General features: G+C 44.5%; 3 protein-coding genes across 3 annotated transcripts in view; all 3 read right to left on the bottom strand.

Moving 5' to 3' along the window:
- Nucleotides 1-6597, bottom strand: part of elmod3 (ELMO/CED-12 domain containing 3) — a 10054-nt gene extending 3457 nt beyond the window's left edge. The window contains exons 1-11 of the mRNA XM_008336522.3: nucleotides 6442-6597; nucleotides 4916-5580; nucleotides 3975-4046; nucleotides 3806-3880; nucleotides 3646-3721; nucleotides 2828-2890; nucleotides 2657-2745; nucleotides 1682-1805; nucleotides 1372-1494; nucleotides 1166-1296; nucleotides 973-1049 (exon numbers count right to left, since the gene is read on the bottom strand). Of these exons, the coding sequence (XP_008334744.1) occupies nucleotides 973-1049; nucleotides 1166-1296; nucleotides 1372-1494; nucleotides 1682-1805; nucleotides 2657-2745; nucleotides 2828-2890; nucleotides 3646-3721; nucleotides 3806-3880; nucleotides 3975-4046; nucleotides 4916-4951 (866 nt within the window). The 5' untranslated portion in view covers nucleotides 4952-5580; nucleotides 6442-6597. The remainder of the gene's footprint in view (nucleotides 1-972; nucleotides 1050-1165; nucleotides 1297-1371; nucleotides 1495-1681; nucleotides 1806-2656; nucleotides 2746-2827; nucleotides 2891-3645; nucleotides 3722-3805; nucleotides 3881-3974; nucleotides 4047-4915; nucleotides 5581-6441) is intronic.
- A 1217-nt stretch (nucleotides 6598-7814) lies between these two features.
- LOC103398034 (steroidogenic acute regulatory protein, mitochondrial-like) lies at nucleotides 7815-10692 on the bottom strand (the record flags this gene model as incomplete). The annotated part of the gene is given in 7 exon segments (NM_001294220.1): nucleotides 7815-8214; nucleotides 8794-8887; nucleotides 9069-9244; nucleotides 9331-9489; nucleotides 9584-9714; nucleotides 10387-10494; nucleotides 10613-10692. Coding segments are annotated over 7 exon segments (852 nt in total). The 3' UTR covers nucleotides 7815-8094.
- Nucleotides 10693-12375: 1683 nt separating this feature from the next.
- The window catches only part of LOC103398033 (G protein-coupled receptor kinase 5-like), a 20552-nt gene continuing 11989 nt past the window's right edge, over nucleotides 12376-20938 (bottom strand). The window contains exons 6-16 of the mRNA XM_017043268.2: nucleotides 20858-20938; nucleotides 19908-19971; nucleotides 19134-19274; nucleotides 18855-19045; nucleotides 17926-17963; nucleotides 17739-17828; nucleotides 16779-16987; nucleotides 16557-16699; nucleotides 15457-15589; nucleotides 14797-14928; nucleotides 12376-14706 (exon numbers count right to left, since the gene is read on the bottom strand). The exon at nucleotides 20858-20938 is cut by the window's right edge and continues 34 nt beyond it. Of these exons, the coding sequence (XP_016898757.1) occupies nucleotides 14623-14706; nucleotides 14797-14928; nucleotides 15457-15589; nucleotides 16557-16699; nucleotides 16779-16987; nucleotides 17739-17828; nucleotides 17926-17963; nucleotides 18855-19045; nucleotides 19134-19274; nucleotides 19908-19971; nucleotides 20858-20938 (1306 nt within the window). The 3' untranslated portion in view covers nucleotides 12376-14622. The remainder of the gene's footprint in view (nucleotides 14707-14796; nucleotides 14929-15456; nucleotides 15590-16556; nucleotides 16700-16778; nucleotides 16988-17738; nucleotides 17829-17925; nucleotides 17964-18854; nucleotides 19046-19133; nucleotides 19275-19907; nucleotides 19972-20857) is intronic.

Genomic DNA, 20938 nt, shown 5'->3' with positions numbered 1-20938 from the left:
CATGTTTTGTGAACCTCACCAACTGACATGGTCTGTGAACCTCACCAACTGCCATGGTGTGTGAACCTCATCAACTGAACTGGTCTGTGAACCTCCGTGAAGAGAAAGACAAACAATATCCCAAGATTATGGTCTGTGAACCTCATCAACTGACATGGTCTGTGAATCTCATCAACTGACATGGTATGTGAACCCCACCAACTGAACTGGTCTGTGAACCTCACCTGACATGGTCTGTGAACCTCACCAACTGAAATGGTCTGTGAACCTCATCAACTGACATGGTCTGTGAACCTCATCAACTGAACTGGTCTGTGAACCTCATCAACTGAACTGGTCTATGAACCTCATCAAGTGACATGGTCTGTGAACCTCACCAACTTCCATGGTCTGTCAACCTCACCAACTGAACTGGTCTGTGAACCTCATCAACTGACATGCTCTGTGAACCTCACCAACTGAACATATCTGTGAACCTCCGTGAGGAGACAGACAAACAATATCCCAAGATTATCGTCTGTGAACCTCATCAACGGACATGGTCTATGAACCTCATCAAGTGACATGGTCTGTGAACCTCATCAACGGACATGGTCTGTGAACCTCATCACCTGAACTGGTCTGTGAACCTCATCACCTGAACTGGTCTATGAACCTCATCAAGTGACATGGTCTGTGAACCTCAACAACTGAACTAGTCTGTGAACCTCATCAACGGACATGGTCTATGAACCTCATCAACTGACAAGGTCTGTGAACCTCATCAACGGACATGGTCTATGAACCTCATCAACTGACATGGTCGGTGATCCTCAACAACTGAACTAGTCTGTGAACCTTATCAACTGACATGCTCTGTGAACTTCACCAACTGACATAGTCTGTGAGCTTCATCAACTGACATGGTCTGTGAACCTCACCAACTGACATGGTCTGTGAACCCAGATTACCAGTGGAGCAGCGGACACTCACTTGGACAGAGCCTCCTCTCTGAGGACTTGCAGAGCGATGCGCGTCATGTTGATGGACATCACGCTGAAGGGAAAGTTCTAAACCAAAAGACGAACAGAAGAAGACGACGACAGAGTTTAGGAACGAAAAGTCGAAGCCAAAGATCGGGGGGGAAAAAAAAGACACGACCTCGGGATGGACCATCGGCCGTCACCTGTGTGGGGTGCTGGGACAACTTGTAGATGTCCCGAGCAAGCGGCAGAGTCTCCGGGTCCATGACGAAGTACAGAGTGTGCATCAGTCCCAGGAAACCGGTGCCGCGTAGATCGGTGGCCGGATCGGTACCTGCAGCACAGGAGACAAGTTGTTGCTGTTGTTGTTGTCGTCGTTGTTGTCATCAACGAGGTGTCAGTGTCTCACCCTGAAAGCCAATGTTTTCCCAGTGAGCTCCGAAGCGAGGACAGTCCAGTCTGCTGCTGATCAGTCTCTTGTAAATGGTTTGGAGGACACGCATGTGGACGGGTTGACTGTTGTCCACAGGGCCTGTTCAACACACACAACACAGATAATGTTAAGAGATAGCTGGCGCTGGGGCTGCCGCTCCGGCTCCTTAGTGTCGACTCCCACTGAGCCGGAGTGGCGAGAACGAGATACGGACAGATTTCTCACAGACTTAAAAAATGAACGACCGGGAGGACGAGGATGTAAAAAAAAAAAAACAACAACTCACACTGTGCAATAGCAAAGACAAGGTCCCGCTCCTCCTGCAGTTCCCGGTGCAGCCGTGGAGGTCCGAACAGGAAGTGTGTGATGGCAGCCAGTCCCGTCCTCCGAACTGTCGGCTGGATGTTTTTCTAGGTTAGAAAAAAAAAAGAAAAAAGGTGTTAATATTCTGACCCGTACTTGTTGCCAAGTACCAAAGCAAATCTCACATCGACCACTTGTCACAACATATCGTGTTCCAGTTAAGTTACGATATGGTTCACAATACGATTTTATCATGATTTCCTTTTTCAACCTAATGATCTCTAGACAAATTGTGACCAAATCCACTGACCACGTCTCTTTCAGAACTGGGTCAAATCCCATCACCGACTGACACTGGTCAGTGAACCTCATCAACTGACATGGTCTGTGAACCTCACCAACTGACATGGTCTGTGAACCTCATCAACCGACATGGTCTGTGAACCTCATTAACTGACATGGTCTGTGAAACTGACATGGTCTGTGAACCTCACCAACTCAACTGGTCTGTGAACCTCATCAACTGACATGGTCTGTGAACCCCACCCACTCAACACCTGAACGTCTCTCAGCCCATGTAGGGACCTGACGTTTGGGTTTGATAGTGGGTCAGGACCAATGTTTTTAGGCTTATACCGCCACCTACTGTGCTGGGGAGTGTAGTGTCATGGTATGACCAGTGACTTTTTTCGATAGCCCAGCCTACTTCTTTTTTTTAATCACCACCGACGTGCATTGTCTCGCATTTGACCGAGTCATGATGCTTCGTCACACCCCCCACTCCCACGACACCGGCCAAACGATCGCCTCGACACACATCATCGGCTGATGATTCCTGTAATCAAGTAGGTGTGTAATCAAGTTGTTCTACCTTAAAAAAAAAAGATTTCCCGTTACCACTAAAAAAAACGTTAGCATCATTTTATAATTAGTCTTCGCTTATAAAGCGATTTCTTACCAGCAGGTCCCCGAGGTCTGTGGTCTGGAAGTACTGCAGCGCTTCGTTAAAGGAAATGAGAGGGGAAGGGTTCGAGTCCTCGGTGAGAGCTGGGAAGGTAATGTGTCAATTTAGTCCCGTCATGATGACAAGATGACATCAGCATAATCTAGGGGGGGGGTGGGGTCTGACCTGGTTGGACGTTCTCCAGAACTTCCCACTCCTGACGAGCCTTTTCCAACTCGGCGTTTTCCTCTGAAACAAAAATCGCAAAGGATAGGTCTTAGAAAATATTTTCATCTTAGTAATTCCGCACTCGCCGATGTCGGCGACTACACCCAAGTACACGCTCCGTACTTCAAACTCACTACGGTCAGCATTAAATAAATACCACGACCTTTCCAGACTTCCATACAACGCCCCCCCCCAAAAAAATATCTGGGTTGTGGACCAACTGCAGGGCCGCACAGCTGCCAGTGACCGTGTCTGCTCGGACATGTATCACCAGGGCAGAGTATTTGTTTTCGAGATAGAAAACAAATTTATAGTTATTCTCTTAAATTATTAATAAAAGTGGCCAATAGGGGGCAGTAGTGTGGTGATTCGACTTTTCCATTCCTTTTCGTGTTAGTTAGCTATATTACACGTTGTTCCACAACAACCTCAATTTTCCCCTTCGTTTCATGCCTCCCCCGTTGTGCTTTGCTGCCCCCTGTGGGAGGCACTAGTATAACGGGGAGGATATGAAATGACTACGTACAATCAGCAACAATTAGAGAAGAAAAGTCTGACATTATCTGCGTTAATCTGAACGCCACCGATGGATTTCCGTCAGGGCTCGGCTCTGGCTCGGCACCGACCTCAAGTAGAGAACCTCCGCTCCTTAGTGAGTGTTTACCTGCAACAGCTGCCTGGTGTCTAGGACGCAATCAAAGGTTCCTGAGGGATCGGAATACGCAAGAGGGAGGGAGAGAGAGAGGGATAGAGGGAGAGCAGTGGTGTGAGTGTACCTTCTGTGAGTTTAGTCTGTTCTCCGCCGGTGGCAGCCAGAGACTGCAGGAGACCATTCTGCTTCAGCGCTGAAATCTGGACAAAAGGATGTTTTAAAAATAAGTGAGAAAAAACGAAAGGAAAAGTTCGACGGAAATATCAGGCGATAAAATGAATTACCGGCAGAGATCTGAGGGGGGCGCTGCCGTTGGTGTGGTCGTTGACCCCATGACCAATAATCACTCCATTCATGACCTAATGGAGAAAAACACAAATGTTAGAATTAAAAAAAAAAAAAAATCGGAGAAAAAAAATTAGCATGACAGAACGTTAGTTGATCGGTACTAACAGGCTTGTGTTTGGAGTATCCATTGGTGATCTCCTCTAACGGGTTACATCTACCGGACAGAAGATCCAGACCCTGGAAGGAAGGACACATGGAAACGTCAAAAATTAAACCTTTTTTTTTTTTTTTTTATAAAAAAACTACGACAGTGGTTCCAAGAAAAGAAAACAAACAGATAAAAATGTCTCTGTTGCGTATTAAACCTGAGCACGGTCTCACGTCCAGTTACAGGGAAACGCCAAACTTATTAGCATTAATTAGCATCAGTGCTAAAAAAAATCTTTTTTTTAAATATATCATAAATATATATGAAAAAATATATAACTTCACATGTTTTTTTTTCACACTGACCGCCAATAGAGGGCACTCCAGGCTTTTTCTTTTGGTGTATCAGTATCAGCCACTCCTGTCCCATTGAAAATGTACATGTTTGTTATTTTCGCGCTAGAGGGCACTCTAGGCTTGTGCACCAATATGCTACTCCTGTAAGTCTCAGTTTTTTTTTTATATATATATATACATAATATATATATGAAAAAAAAAATATTTTCACATTTGTTTTTTCACACTGACCGCCACTAAAGGGCACTCTAGGCTTTTTTTCCCTGGTGTACCAGTATCTGCCACTGAAAATGTACCACTGAACATGGCCACTAAAGGGCACTCTAGGCTTTTTTTCCCTGGTGTACCAGTATCTGCCACTGAAAATGTACCACTGAACATGTACATGTTCATTATTTTCGCACTAGAGGGCACTCTAGGCTTGTGCACCAATATGCTACTCTTGTAAGTCGCAGTTTTTTTTCATCCTTCGGCTGGTGCGACTTATACTCCAGAGCGACTCATACTTAGTCCGAAAAATACATTACTTCACATTTCTTTAATATTGTATAGTGTACAGTGGTTCCCAAACCGTGGCCCAAACTGGAAAACAAAGATTTTACCTCCACGTGGGATGTGACGTCGATGTCTTCCTCCATTGCATACGAGAGTGTGTTTGCTGGCGCACGTGCTCCCGATCCTGGACCCTACAGACTTCTGAAGTCACGGAGCGCGATGGTCCGAGAAGCCGATGCGAGGACAAGCGCCCTGTAGTGTTCTGTAGTGCACATCTTTAGCAGCGGCAAATACGAAAAAGCTCCTGTGGTGAGAACACGAGGCCACGGCGATCAGCGTGTTTTCACATAAGTGTCAGCGCTGAACAAGAGCCGTGTTCTGGACATTGGACAGTTTGCATTTCTGTCCTGTGGCAACGGTTGATGGGATGACGGAAACCCCTTTATGTATTAGATTCTCCGATGTCCTTGAAGGTGTGCACGGAGAACGCACAGGTTTCTGTCTACGAGAGACGGAGGCCAGAAATGGAAATCCATGAAAAAAAAAAAAAAGTTTACTGAAAAGTTGCTCCCTTCATGTGCCCCAGCGGTCCGCACGGGTAGACAACAAATGTGACATGGCGGTCCTTCTCGGGGCTGGGCTCCCCTTGTCCTAGAAACTTCATTACTTTGGCACACGGTACAAATTCGGTACTGGCCTGACAAGTACCAGAAATTTGGTACTTCAGTCTCTTGAGGGCAGGTCACGGAGCCAGTCTTTGTTTTGGTAGAATCTGGGAAAAAAAATTAATGTCTTCAAAAAATTAACAACATCTTTCAGTGAATAATTTATTATTTATTAAAAATTTGGTTTAAAATTGTTAGTACCATGAAGGGTACGTACACCCCCGTTTGAGAACCACTATCACAGCAAATTTTTTTTTTTTTAATTATCTCACACTTTTGCTGTTTAGGTTTTTTATAGCATCAAATAACGATGTCACAATTGTGTACGAACATCTCGGCAGTGCAACCGTTAACGGTGAACAGGTTTTGTATATGCTGAGCTAACCATTTTTCTTTTTTTTTAAAGTAGTTTTTCCAAAAGAGTCGTTACCGAAACGTTACCTCCATTAAAACGCGCTAAAACTAGCTGACATTGTAAGTACAGTTCTAACCCCTGCGGTGATGGTGACACCCGCGGTACAATCACAGCGCCGCTTTGACAGCTACAGCGGCTAACGGCTAACATTATGTAGCAACTACTGTAACTAGCGCCGTGTCAAGTAGCAGCCCCCGAAAGGCACAAAGACCGAGATCCATTTCAACACAAACTGTCTCAAACCACAGATAAACATTTATTTTATTTTATTTTTTTAATTTAAAGTATTCACAGGAAACGTTAAGAGACAAATACGCGGCGCAGTGAAGCACTTCAGACTTGGGTTAGCATTGAGAAAAGCCAGCTGGCTAACTAACGGGCTAGCCGCAGCTCTACTCAACTGTAACGGAGGCGCCCCCGTCTGCGCTCGCGGTACAACATACAAGAAACGACTCTGCTCCGTCACGCCGCCGTTTTAAAGCCGCCACAACAGGCGACGCGCGGCGACATGTCGTTCGACCGGCGCATTTGTACGAAACATTGTTCAAAGTACCTCAGTTTCTGATTGTGTCTCCCTCCAATCTCAGTTTCCCTTCCCCCCCGTCCACTGGCCACAATTTTTCCAACTGCATCCTGGGAATTGTGGTTTCCTGTCGTAACGACTGTAACTTCATTACGTCATTGCCCGCCCCTCCCGCCTTTTACAAGGAGCCCATGTGGAATAGGACCAAAAACAGTCGTGTTAAAATGTTGTTAAATAAAATGTTCCGCCCCCATAAAATAATAAAACAGGAAAGTAGAATTTCTTTTAAAAATTCAACTGACATTTTTATGTACTGAATTATGTAATTTGTGTTTAATCTGTACAGTACAAAAATGAAAAGCGAAAGGACGTACAGTGGAGCAGGAGAGGCTAAGTCAAAAAGTTATCAGACAAATTAAACGTTTCTTTATTTATGAGAATAAAACATATTTTAACACATTTCTGAAATTGTGGAGGATTATTTTCTTATTTTCTTATTTTCTTATTTTCTTTTTAACCCAAATGTGTTCATTTGAGCACTGGAATCCATTCCCTTTTTTAAAAAAATCACATGAAGCTAGGTCAAAACCTGTTTCAAAGTGTCGTTAACTTGAACTCCTGGTTTCAAAATCATTTTTTAAGGTTGAAATTATTATAAAATCAGACAGCTTTGTCTTCATTCTTTTTGACTTGTAGCCTTGTATTTAACTATAACTCTTATCTTGATATTATTTATTAGCCTAGCGTTTTTTTGTTTTTTGTTTTTTTTTCCCTTCAATGACCTTCGCTAGCTTTCGTAGACCAAACAGTCGGTTACTTCTCACATGTGCTCACGTTCAGATTCTGGATACTTGATTCTATAGTGAAATAAACATTTTTGACAAGATGAAACAAAAAAGTGTTAGCATTTCCCTCCGATGTTACAGGATGTTACAGTTCCAATTCAAGGCCGTTTGTCACTGTCGACACCCGTATCTGTTGATTTGAAGGGGGTGGGGGGGGGGGGGGGGGGGGGGGGCGAAAGGCCTCCCACGAACCAACAACCCTGGTCCGAACCTGCTGGAAAACGTAAAAGTAACTGATAAGGAAAGTCAGAAAAAAAAGTCGTTCCTTTAAGACGGTGAGATTGGTGAACTTGGTAACTTTTTTTTTTAGTTGTTAAAATAACCAAGATTTTTCTCATTTTAAAGTTCCACAGTGTAGCGGTTAGCACGTCTGCATTTGAAGCAGAGGGTCTCAGGTTTGATTCCCAGAACAAGGTAACTTTGGATATTAGCGTCTGCTAAATTGAAATGTTAAAATTTCAGGTGTATTTCTTAACGCAAAAATAATTGTCTTGGAACTTTTTGACTACATCCTTGTGTGTCGTGCGTGCGCTGACGTCAATCATCATCACTGAATAGGTTAGCATCATTTTATTTTGGGGTTTTTGTGCATCAGGGTGAAGGGGATAAATCAGTGTACAGTACGGTAGGGTAGTGTCATAGAAATACGAGGAACTGATGAGCCGGTCGTTTACACTGGGGTGACATCGGATAAAAGCAATAAATTAAAAAAGCGAAATCAACTGTGCCGTCACATCTCTCGTTTTTTTTTTTTATTTGCATGATTCTTCAGTCAGTCTCCCGCCTCCTGTCTCCATCTCGTGCGTCGGGGGCCAAAAGCTCCAGGGACCTCCCCGTGTTAGCAGGCGTGAGCCGTCTCCATGGAAACGTTGTCAGCCATCCTCAGCCTGAGGTGGTTGGCAAACTCCACCTGCGTCTGCGAGAGCATTTTGTTGATGATCGTCTTCGGGATCCAGCCCTGTGGGTGAGGGAGGAAGACGACCGCAGTGGGTTAGGGTTCCAGGTTTTTGGTGTTTTGGTGGCGTTTGTACCAAAAGACATAGCTGACATATACAGATATATACAGTACATATATATATATATACATATATATGTGTATATATGTGTGTATATACATATATTCATATATTGTGTATATATGTGTATATATATACATATATTGCATATATATGTGTATATCTATATACACATATATACATATATTGCATATATATGTGTATATCTATATACACATATATACATATATTGCATTTGTGTGTATATATACATATATTGCATATATATGTGCATATATGTATATACACATATATACATATATTGCATATATATGTGCATATACTGTATGTATATACACATATACTTGTATATACAGTATGTGTATATATGTCTGTATATATACATATATACATATACTGCATATATATATATATATATATGTGTGTGTATATATGTATATATATATGTATATATATGTATATATGTTGAGTTTAAGTATGTATGAGTTTAAGTAGTAAATGACGTTTTTGGAGCCACTCACCTTCAGATCCATGTTCAGTAACCAGGTGAACTTGGTCTTGTTGGGGTCGTCAGCACATGGTTTCATGACGATACATGTAGGACCGTTCTCTGCCCTGGAAAAAAATAGGTCATGAATTACACCAGGGAAACCAACATCCATCCAATACATCCAACCATCCATCTGTAATCTGAAATTTAGCATGTGATGCTAACATTTAGCTAACACCTACTGTCTTGTTCATAAAGACAGACGTGTTAAAGCCCCAGTAGGTGGCGTCCGTGTCCGTGACTCACCTGACCACGCCGCTCTGCTCGGGCATCGTGGGATGTTTGGTGGACATCGCAGCCAGGAAGCAGGTGGAGCCTCTCCGTTTGGCACATCGGACACTGACGAAGTCTCTCCGGCCCAGCACGTTATCCGCAGGCACCTCGTGGGTGACCATCGTGTCCTGGCCAATTCTTTGAAGAATCTACAGCAGGTGGCGCCCGTCGGGACGTTTTTTTTTAGCCTCAAACTGACTCCGAATGACATCGTACGAATCGTCGGATGATTTACCTTGACCTCTTTGATTTTGGGGTTCCACTCCCCCATCTGCTCCATGTTGCCCACCAGCTCCTGGTAAAGGTTGTCGGGATGTTGCTCCATCATCACCTCCAGCTTGAACACCTTCCCGATGTCTGGTATTTCCTTACTCAGGACCTTGTCTCCGTTGGCCTGCGGATGGATTTAAACACACGCCGGAGGTTTTTTTTTTAGGTATCTGCTCAGGACCCCGAAGGCAACGGTGGCACGGCGATCGTTTACTCACGTCTGCGATTTCAGTGGTCCAGCCGTCCTGCTCGCTGAGGATGCCGATGGCCCTCTGCAGGGCCTCCTCCCCCTGCTTGATGTAGGAGACCTCCTCCTCACTGAACTGCTCCTCCTCTCTGATCCGAGAACCTGAAAGAAAAGGCGGGAGTTGGGAATGTGGTTGGAAGAAACTTTTGGAAACAACAAATCAAATACTATCACTACTGTGATAGTACTAGGACTAGTACTTGAGTAGTATTTAGTCACTGTGGTAGTAAGGATTGTACTACATCGTCAAATCGTACTACTAAAAAACATATTTTGTCGGACACTTTTTTTTTACGAATATTTTTAAACCTTAAAAAAAAAAAAAAAAGATCCCTACTGTAGTACTATTACAGTACTTCAAACTTCAAATTGTATTTGCAGCTCTTGGTCAAAATATTTACCCAACACTCTCCAGTGCATCACATGTAGAGACCAACACCTATGATTGATTTAGAGCAGAGGTGTCAAACATATGGCCCGCGGACCAAAACCAGTCCTCTTGATCATTTTTAAAAATTGAAAAAACCAAAACAAATTTAAAAATGCGCTAAGACATTGCATTCAAATTATTTACTATTAAATATGAATAAATAATTATTGTCTAATAAACTTGTACTTTTTTGCATTAAAAACCAAGCAGAAAAAAAACGTGGACTTTACAGTCAATGATGTCATGATCGTACTGGTCCGGCCCACGCGGACCCTGAACCAACACGAGTTCGACACCCTGGAGAGTTACTTCATACGCAAATACCGCATTTCGGAAATACTCACTGAGAAGAGAGCTCCTCCTGCGAACCTGGCTAATCCAGTTACTGGGACTCGGACCCGCCAGTCGGTTCAGCTCGTGGTGAATGGCAACCATGGCGTTCCTTCTCAGACCTGGGAACAGGTTCAGGTTAAAAAAAAAAATTTAGAAAGCGATTCTGGTTTCATTCGTCTGAACGGAACGGACCGGACCAACAGTGAGGCCGAGGCGATCGTGACGAACGGGACTCACCGGTCATGTTCCTCATGTGTCGGTAGGAGATGCCAGCGCACAGCTTGAAGGTCGCAGGCAGCATTTTCAGGCAGAGGACTCTGGGTAAAAAAAAAAAGTATTGTAAAATATTTAACGAAGTTGTTGGCGCTCCTGAAAAGACCCGGACCGACAAGTGATGGAAGTCTCTGGAAAACAAGAGAGAGCGCGAAGGAAGGTGTCTGTCTGTAGGAGCTCCAGAGAGTCGGTCTTTATAAGAGTGGACCCACAAGGCCGGGCTGCTATCAAACCTCCAACCCCCCCACGCCCCAGATAAACATCCCCCCACCGGCCGTCTTGCCAAGGCTACTTGTTGACAAGGCAAGCCTTTCCTCTGACTGACAAACACAGTGGAAGATAACGTCCAGTACACACACACACACACACACACACACACACACACACACACACACACACTGAGTGATGCGAGTCCATATAAAGGTCAGTCAGTGACTCATCCTTCCTCCGGGGGGCTCCACTAACACCCACTGTGGAATTTAAAAAAAAAAAAAGTTTTATTCACATTTTTCAGTCGTCGATATGTAAAAACGTTCCATCAACCGTCGTGGTGTGTGTGTGTGGTCGCCAAGTCGTGAGGTCAAGAATGATGAAGTCACCTGAGGGGCAGATGGAATCAGGGCAGATGGAATCAGGGCAGATGGAATCAGGGCCGTGATACTTTCTTTTTTTTTTATCTAGTACAATGACTCAGCACATACAGAACAGTACGCAAAAAATACTCGCAGATATTCAGCTTCCTTTATGACTTCCTGTTAAAAGACTATTTTCTGAGCATTGACCTACAAAGGTTTCCGATCATTTTCTGCTCTGCGTTGTATTAATATAAATTGTTTATAAGATTGACTGTTTTGTTTTTGTCCATTTTTGTCAATTCTTTTTTGGGGATAACTGTTGATTTTGGGGATTATACCAAAACGCTAATTGAATCAAAACATGTTTCGTTGTTAAAAAAAACAACTCTACAAGTTATTTATGATCATGACGCGTTTTGTTTTTGGTCTTTTTCATAAATAGGTTTTATAAGTGAAATGTTCGGACAAAAAAAAAATTCCGGCGGATTATTCTGGATTACCGTGACGTTAGCGTGAAGTCGGCGATCCATTAATCTGATCCTGTTTTTTTTTTTCCTTCTCCTTCACTTGTCACATGACCTTCTAACGCTGTTGTCTCTGAAAGCATCAACACGCTGAGACAATATTGCTCTGAGATAGTTTGGTTTCCCTGAGCGGGAGCGATTGAAGGTTCTGAAAACACAGCAGAAGCAGGTTGTTGTGGAAGCTCCGTGATTGGTTCACGCCACTGTGGGCAAGGAGCGAAAAAAAAAAAAGAAAATCAAAACTCCGAAATGCTCTTTATGTAGATTAAAATTATTATTATTAAAAAAAACAGTGGTTACAAAATAAGGGGTGCAACCCCCTAGAGGCACAGACTGTTTGCAGGAGGGACTGAGGCAGATTAATTTCAATTTCAATTTCGGAAATTGGGTAAAACAGTTTTTTTATAAATTAAAGTTTTTTTTAGCTGTAAATGTGTCAACATAGGGGGTGTGGGCTTCACAATGGTACGTCCATAAAAGGACGGGGCTGCAGTACAGCAAAAAAGGTCCGGGAACCGCTGGGGTGAACGGATGTGTCGGAATCACGAGCCGAGTGGGGCGAGGTCACAAGGTCAAAGGTCACCAGGTGTCAAAGAGGCGAAGGGTAAAAAGCAGACAGACCAGGTGACGTAGTCAAACTACAGCAATGACTTTATTAGGACTTGAAAGGACACAGTGGGCGTGGCTTCCACATGCACTCGGCGGCGGCCGTACATCACAACAATTCACTGCAGTACCGCACCGAGTACTGCAGTAGAAGTAAGTACTGTGCAGGAGGAGGAAAAAAAACCCAACAACCTAGATGTGAATGTGACGGACAGTCGTTCCGACCAGGAGGCACTTCAGTCTCAAACAGACGCCGAAAAAAAAAAAAATTGCAAAATTGTCAGACAGAAAAAACATGAAAAAAATAAAATAAAATAAAAACAAAGAGATTTTAACGTCCACCTCTCCGTTCTCGAAACAGAATAAAAGTGTCGACGTGGCAGGATTTTGTTTGCGATTGTCAAAGGGGGACGGTTTTTTAGAATACACATATACATGTATTCCTCCAAAAGAAGGACTTAAATGGGAGTGGACTCAAGAGGACTCAAGTGGGAGTGGGTGTGTCCGGTCGGGTGACACTGACGGGGTGTTTGAATACTACCTCTACCACTACTGCAGTATTTCAGGTTAAGTAATACTCCTGAAGCAGAAATATTTAAACATCTGGGACACTTTTGTTGGTCGTCCATCCTGCAGGACAGTCGAGGTCACTACAGGCAAGATCACTAAAATACGTCTAAAATATATATTTTTTAAAACTTTGAAAGTTTACGACATTTACCAACAAGGGGAAACAGGCTCTTAAGTTTTGTTGTGCTTACAGCATCCTCTGCTGGCTATATATATGTGCACAGTTTTTAACTACCATATTTTATGAAGTCTTGTCCAAATACAGATGAAAAGGATCGACAAAAAGATCATACATGAAAATAAAAACTGTAAGAAAATGACACAGTGCTGCATCTTCGCCAGCGGGGGTGACATTTCTTTTTTTTTAACATTTGGTGACAAAAAAAAAAACAGCATGACATGATTTCGAATTGTGCAAAAACGGCAAGTCAGGCTGAGTGCATGTGCTCCCTTCCCACTCCACTAGAGGGTGGCTGTGCGGAAAAGTGAGCAAATAAGAAAAAAAAGTTTAATTTCTGTACAGCAGAGGATTCGGATTTTTTAAAAAGCCACAAAAAACGTCCAATACAAAGTGACGATGTAAACGGGGCGAGAAGTGTGTGTGTGCGTGTACAACGCCAACATGATGTCCTCAAAGGCGTGTTCATCTGACTATGTGTGCAAGAGATGGGGCGCCACAGACGCGTCCACAGACGCTTGGACGAGATGGAAAAATAAGGAACTCCTCACTTCATTCCTTTGGCTTCATTATTCTCAGGGTCACAGCAAGTGCTGCGGGAAAACCCTGACCTCTGCTGGCAAGGGTGAGGTCAACACCTGGACTGTTGTTTTTGCCCCTTCACCACAAATATTTTGAAAAGTATTTTGTCCCTCATCATGCCTGACATTTAAGGATTAGCACTAGCAACTCTCGACCAATTACGAGCCCCGATTGCTTCAACCACTGGGTGTCAATAAAGTGAGAAGATTCTTACATTTTCCCGTCCAGACCGGCGTTGAAAGTCCGAGTCCAAAACGAGCAGAAAGACTACATCTATCTACGACACGTTCTATCGTAGTATTGGATGTCGGATCACGGGTTTCGGATCCGGGCACGGGTTCCGTACGACGGCTAAAAAAGCGAAAAGCGTTGGTAAATTCCACGTCACGGAAAAAAAAAGTGTCGTCTTTGATCCTGAGTGAAACACGAGGAGACGTACGCGCTAGGCTAGCTCAACTGTGTTTCTGGAGTGTTCCGAGGTTTGACACACACACACAGAGACCGGTAACAAGACAAAGGACCAGAAAAGACAGGACCTGAAAAACAAAATGAGTGAGACAAAGAAAAATTCACTAAGACCCCGTCGTCTACTCCCCCTGGTGGTCTTTATTATACAGTGGATCCCCTGAATATTAGCTTGTTTTTTTTTTTTCACGTTCGTCAACAACAGTGGCTCTTCTCGGTAGTCCAACAGTCCTGAGGGAAACTTCGATTTGTCCAAATAAATGTCTTGGCGATGTTGAACGCCCCATTTCTTAATGACCTGTGGGGTCAAAGGTCAGGGTCACCCCTCCTCTCCCCTCCCCTCCCCCTCGGGCTGACCAGTGAGGCTTTTAGACGGGCTGCCGCTTTGGACCAATCGGCAGCCAGGAAGCCCCGTTCGGCGCTCCTTCCCTTCGTTTGTGTGTCGGTGTGGCTCCCCACACCGTCCCTGTGCCACTAGGGGGCGGAGTTGGACATGGAATCCACTGAGTTCACGCTGGAAGACTGCACACGGCTGTGGGAGATGGACACGTCCGGGTGCTGCGGTGGAGACAACGGGACAGACAGAGAGATAGAGAGGGTTACCCCCAATGACTTATGGGTAATTTTTTTGTGTGCGTTTTTACTCACATGCCTCCTGAAGATCCTGTCCAATAGGCTGCGTCGCGGCGGCTCCGGAGGCTGGTCCCAGTCCAGGTCTGGGGGTCTGGTCCCCTGAGGCCCGAAGACATTCAGGTCTCTGAAACATTCAGTTTCTATCATCTGTGGGGGGCGGGGGGAGAGGAGGGGAGAAGAGGAGAGAGGAAGAGGGGGAGGAAGGGTGAGGAAGAGGGAGAGGAAGGGAGGAGGAAGAGGAGAAAGGAAGAGAGGAGAGGAGTGAGGAAGAGGGGTGAGGGACGGGGGGAGGAAGAGGAGAGAGAACAAGGAGAGAGGAAGGGGGGGGGGCAGTTAAAGAAAATTAGATTCCGCCTGATGCCACAAGATGGAGCCCAGGTACCACCAGTGGTACATATTTATTAGATCGGTACCAGACCCTTGTTATTGGACCAGTACCAAACCATTCTAATTGGACTGGTACCAGACCATTCCTATTAGACTGGTACCAGAGAATTCTTACTGGGCTGGTACCAGACAGTTCTAATTGGGCTGGTACCGAACCATTCTAATTGACCAGTAACTGGCCGTTCTAACTAGACTGGTATCAGACAGTTCTTACTGGACCAGTACCAGACAGTTCTTACTGGACCAGTACCAGACAGTTCTTACTAGACCAGTACCAGACAGACCTACCTCATTCTGCCAAGGGATGGAAACGCTGCCTGTGGCGAACTTGAAGTAGAAGTCGTTGTCGGTTTGGTCCAGATTGACTCCCTTCACTGTGGAGAACTGTTCTATGTCCAGGACGTCCTTACAGTAGACGGCCGGGGTGGGGTTGAGGCGTGGGGGGGGGGGAGAGAAGACAAGTCTATTTAAATAAGATAAACTATACCCATGGACATTGATAAGAGTTCGTGAATTTCCCGACATCTTAGTTGTTCCAGTTCCAGGAACTCTGTCGGTGTCCGCGGAACAAGTTCTTCCCACGTTCTGTTCCGACATCTGAACGTCTCCTAGCCTACGTAGGGACCTGACGTCTGGGTTTAATAAAGGGTCAGGACCCCTTTTTTTTAGGCGTATACCGCCACCTACTGTAGTGGAGGGTGTACTGTCATGGTCTGACCAGTGACTTTTTGCGATAACTAATACTTAAGACTTGATGCGAGATTCAATTTTTATTTCAACCGATGAGAATTTTCACATATCGGTATCGATATCGTTACTATCGGTACTATCCATCCAATCATCCAACAGTACTTGAAAAGTGAAAGGAGTGAAAAAACATACTGTAAATATTTACGTGGCGAAAACTTTTGCTGAACCAGTACCGGACCGTTCTAATTGGACCAGTACCGGACCATTCATATTGAAACGGTACCAGACCTTTCTTTCTTCGTTCTTATTGGACTGGTACCGGACCATTTCTACTGGACCGGTACCGGACAGTTCTAATTGGACCAGTACCAGGCTGTTCTTATTGGACCTGTACCGGACAATTCTTACTGGACCAGTACCGAACCATTCTAATTGGACCGGTACCAGACCTTTCTTACTGGACCACTACCAGAACCTTCTTATTTGATTGATACCTGCCAATTTCTACTGGACCGGTACCAGACCCTTGTTATTGGACCAGTACCAAACCATTCTAATTGGACCAGTACCGGGCTGTTCTTATTGGATCAGTACCAAACCATTCTTATCGAAACGGTACCAGACCATCCTTATTCCGTACGTTCTCATTTCCGGTTCTAGTCCAAACTCGTGGGGCACGGACCCAGACCGGGGAACTACTCACGTCGGGCACGAAGGGCGGCTCCACCATCCCGGCCTCCATCCTCTTGAAGTTGATATTTTTGAAGAAGGAGTGAGCCTTGACGCTGGCCGCCTTGTCCGCCTGGCAACCTAGCCTCTGCTTGGGGTCTTTGGTCAGCAGCTGGAGCGGCAGAAGAGCACATGATTCATGACATCTTCTAAGTCAGAACTTTTTATTTATTTTTTTGGCGGTGCCTCACCATTCTACAGATAGCCTTGGTGTCCTCGGTGAACTTGTCGTTGTACTCCTCCTCCTCCTCCTGCACCCTCCGCTCCACTTCCTCCCTCTTCACCCGTTCCTTGCGGGCCCGGAAGGGCGAGCGCCCAGCCGTCATCTCGTACACCAGGCAGCCCAGGCCCCACCAGTCGGGACTCATGCTGTACTTCTCGTTGTTGATCACCTCCGGAGCTGTGCAGGAGGAAGGGACGGGCGGGTTAGCGACGTGTTAGCATCTAGCACGGTAGCAACTCTCCGGTATGGAGCGTGTTAGAGGGTAGATATTTGGTCAGTCCAGCTGGGTCTAGTCTACCTAGACTAGGATAGGCTGAACTACAACAAGCTAACCCGGAAAGCTACACGGCGAAGCTAGAACAAGCTAAACCTAGCTTTATAGTGTAGCCTTGGCCGAAGCTTCTTTTTCTTTACCAGTTGATAGAATTCTTGTACGATTCATTACTGCCACCTACTGGGTCTGCTTGGTATATGGTGACCCCAGTGTATACCTGTGACCCACACTATATACCTGTGACCCCTAGTGTATACCAGTGACCCCAGTGTATACCAGTGACCCACACTGTATACTAGTGACCCCCAGTGTATACCAGTGACCCCAGTGTATACCTTTGACCCCCAGTGTATACCAGTGACCCTCAGTGTATACCAGTGACCCCCAGTGTATACCGTTGACCCCCAGTGTATACCTGCGGCCCCCACTGTATACCAGTGAGCCCCCACTGTATACCAGTGACCCCCAGTGTATACCAGTGACCCCCAGTGTATACCAGTGACACCCAGTGTATATTAGTGACCCCCAGTGTATACCTGTAACCGCCAGTGTTTACTTGCTAGCCCCAGTGTATACCTGTGACCCCCAACTATATACCTGTGACCCCCAGTGTATACCTGTGACCCCGACTACCCTGAAACTTTTTTTTCTTACCCATGTATCCCACAGTTCCCACCCGGCCTCGGATCAGCTCCTGCTCAGGCACCTTGATGGCCAGCCCCAGGTCGGAGATGCGGATGTGTCCTGTCACGAGATGAGACAATCGTGAGTCGGATATAAACGTCTGAGGAAATGTCGAACGTGACACTCAATATCTGAATGCGAAACTGAAAAAACTCACCGTCGTCATCCAACAGGATGTTCTCGGGTTTCAGGTCCCTGACAGGAAGAAACAGAGCACGCAGTCAACGAGAATGTCGAGAGAGAATTATTAAGTATCGCAACTTGTTTTGACCTAGACTAGGCGTCTGCAACCTATGGTTCGTGGCCCACGTTTGGCACTTTAGCATTGGTTCCCTGTAATGAAGTTGGATAATCGGTCCCAGAGTGTAGCGGTTAGCACACCTGTCTCGGAAGCGGTCGCTTTGGCTAAAAGCGTCTGCTAAAGGGAAAAAGGTATATTACCCCTAAACTGACAGTTGTTGAAATAGATAAATAAATATATGATGTTATTGTTCGGACACTTTCAAAAATTTGATAAATTCCCCTTTTGGCGCCAAATAAGTGGTTCCTCCGGGAATCGAACCCGGGACTACCTGCTCTGTGCTAACGGGGCAGGCGTGCTAACTGCTACAGCACTTCCTAAAACTTTAAAAAATAAAATAAAAATACATAAAAAAAATAAATAATTAAATAAAATAATTAAAAAAGAAATTTAAAAAAATTAAAATAAATAAATTTAAGGAAAAAAAATTAAAAACAATAATAATAAAAAAAAAAAAACATTTAAATTACAATTTTTTTTTTTATTTAAAAAAACTCCTTCGTAAACTCCTGGGAAACATGATGTGAGACGATCCCCCTCCCCAAAAAAGTGAGGTTACCCATATTTTAAAAGTCAGTTGAAAAAAAAAATAAATAAATAAACAAAATAAAATAAAAAACAGTTACAACATGATGCAAAAAAAAATTTAATAAAAAAAAAAAATAAAATTTATTTATTTATTTTTTTAAAAATATGAATACAATTTATTTATTTATTTAAATAAAACAACAACCACTACACTTTTGCGACTCCATCTTGACACATATCGCACCGCGTGGCGTTACCTGTACACGATGCATTCCCGGTGCAGATGCTCCAGACCGCAGCAGATCTGAGCGGCGTAGAACTGGACCCGGTCCTTGTCGAAGCCCGGCGTCCCCATGTTGTAGATGTGGAACTTCAGGTCTCCGCCGTTCATGATGGTCAACACCAGACACAGGGCGTCCTTGGTCTCGTACGCGTACGCCAGGCTCACCTGCGAAGGGGAACGACAGGGAACACGCTCAAAAGCCGCGATTCCAGTGGGGGATGGGGGTGGCGGCAACCTCGAGAGCGGAACTCACCACAAAGCGACTGTTGACCTTCTCCAGGATCTGCTTCTCGTTCAGCGCCATGGACTCTCCTTTGCGTTTCTTGATCCTCTTCTTCTCCAGCTTCTTGCAGGCGTACATCTTCCCCGTGGCTCTGACCTGGCAGGCGCACACCTGAGAAAACGAAACGGGAGATTTCGCAGATCACAAAAACTGTACCGCTGGCGATTTTTAGCCCCACACCAGGTTTGGGAACCAAGATAGCGGTTCCCAAAGCCCAAATCGAGTAAGGTCAGTCGGGCGATGACGGTCCACTTTTCTGGACGTAGCTACTCTGAGGCCCAATATTAGCATAATTGTGTAATATCGGTAAAAATCGTTATTGGATTTTTCTTCCGATAATAGAATGCCTGAAAGTTGCGAAATTGCTTTTAGGGTCACAAGAGTTTTACCAAATTTTTGGGGCCAAACAACGGCTTATATCGGTATCGGTTGTTATCGGAATCAAAAATTAAGTGTTTGGACAATATCAGCAAAAGGTTCAGACATTCCGATAATGAAAACCCGATAAGACAATGCCTGAGAGTTGCCAAATCGCTTGTAGGGTCACGAGGGTTTTACCTCATTTTTGGCGGCAAACGGCAGCATATATCGGTATCGGTTGTTATCGGAATCAGAAATTTAGTGTTTGGACAATATTGGTATATCAAATATCGGCAAAAAGTTCCGACATCCCTACATTAATCTGATAACCGTCCGGTCACGACGTGGTGTTGTGTCGGACATCTGCAATGTCGGCCATCTTACCTCTCCGAACCCCCCCTTCCCCAGGACTCGGTACTGCCTGAACGTGTCCTTCGTGATTGGTTGCCTGAGGAGAGAGAACACAGAGAACCCATTAACACAGAAGAAGCTTGTATGATATTGATCCAGAACTCGACACCATCCGGAGTCCGTTTCCTGTACAAGGGCGCGGCTTCTCGGAGGCTTTTAAACTTTGCGACTTCACGACCTTTTTACAGACACTTGACAGGATGTAATTCGCCCCGAGTGGCGTCGGACTCTTCTGAACGGTCGTAACTGAGTGAGTTGGGTAATTAACGATAGCTCATTTGGGACGTTCGGCGTTCTCTGAAGCTAACTTTAAAAGTGCGAGTCCATGTTTTTACGTTGTAACATACAAGATGCAAAAAAAATGCGATAACATCGACCGACCCATATTATCAGTCCGATAAGCATAGTTATCTCTGATTATGAAAAGCCGAAAAACAGAATGCCCGGGTCGCGCTAAATAAAAAAAAAAGGCTGTATATGAAAGTGACCGCCACTAGGTAGCAGCATTGCAGCTAATTTTTTTATTAATCGATTTTGATAATAATCGAAATTAAAAAAGAAAAAAAAAATTACCAGGTTTATAATGTTTCAATTTGGGAGGGTAAAAAAAAGAATTCTGCCCCGTAGTGGTAGCATGCAAAGAAATGATTAAGAAACACTGCTATAAACCACCTTAGTGAACGGGCGGCACTTAATGCCCTTATTCACTAGGTCACCACTCCGATATCAGTTGATATCGGAATCGGAAATTACGTGTTCGGACAACATATACCAGCACATCGGAAATAGGCTAAGAGTTGATATTGGACATCCCTAAAAATATATATATATATTTTTAATTTTCATTCCACATAAAAAACAGTATAACTTCACGATCGAAGACGATATTGATGAAAAAAAAAAAGAAAAAAGTTTCGTCCGACCTTTCCAGAATCTTCCACTGCAGGAATCGGTCGAAGTACATGGAGTTCTGGTAGTCCTTGAATGCACCGTCACTCAGGAAG

The sequence above is a fragment of the Cynoglossus semilaevis genome, chromosome Z (genome assembly GCF_000523025.1).
Source record: "Cynoglossus semilaevis isolate Cse_v1.0 chromosome Z, Cse_v1.0, whole genome shotgun sequence".
Classification (NCBI taxonomy): domain Eukaryota; kingdom Metazoa; phylum Chordata; class Actinopteri; order Pleuronectiformes; family Cynoglossidae; genus Cynoglossus; species Cynoglossus semilaevis.
This window is presented reverse-complemented; position numbering and strand designations above follow the sequence as displayed.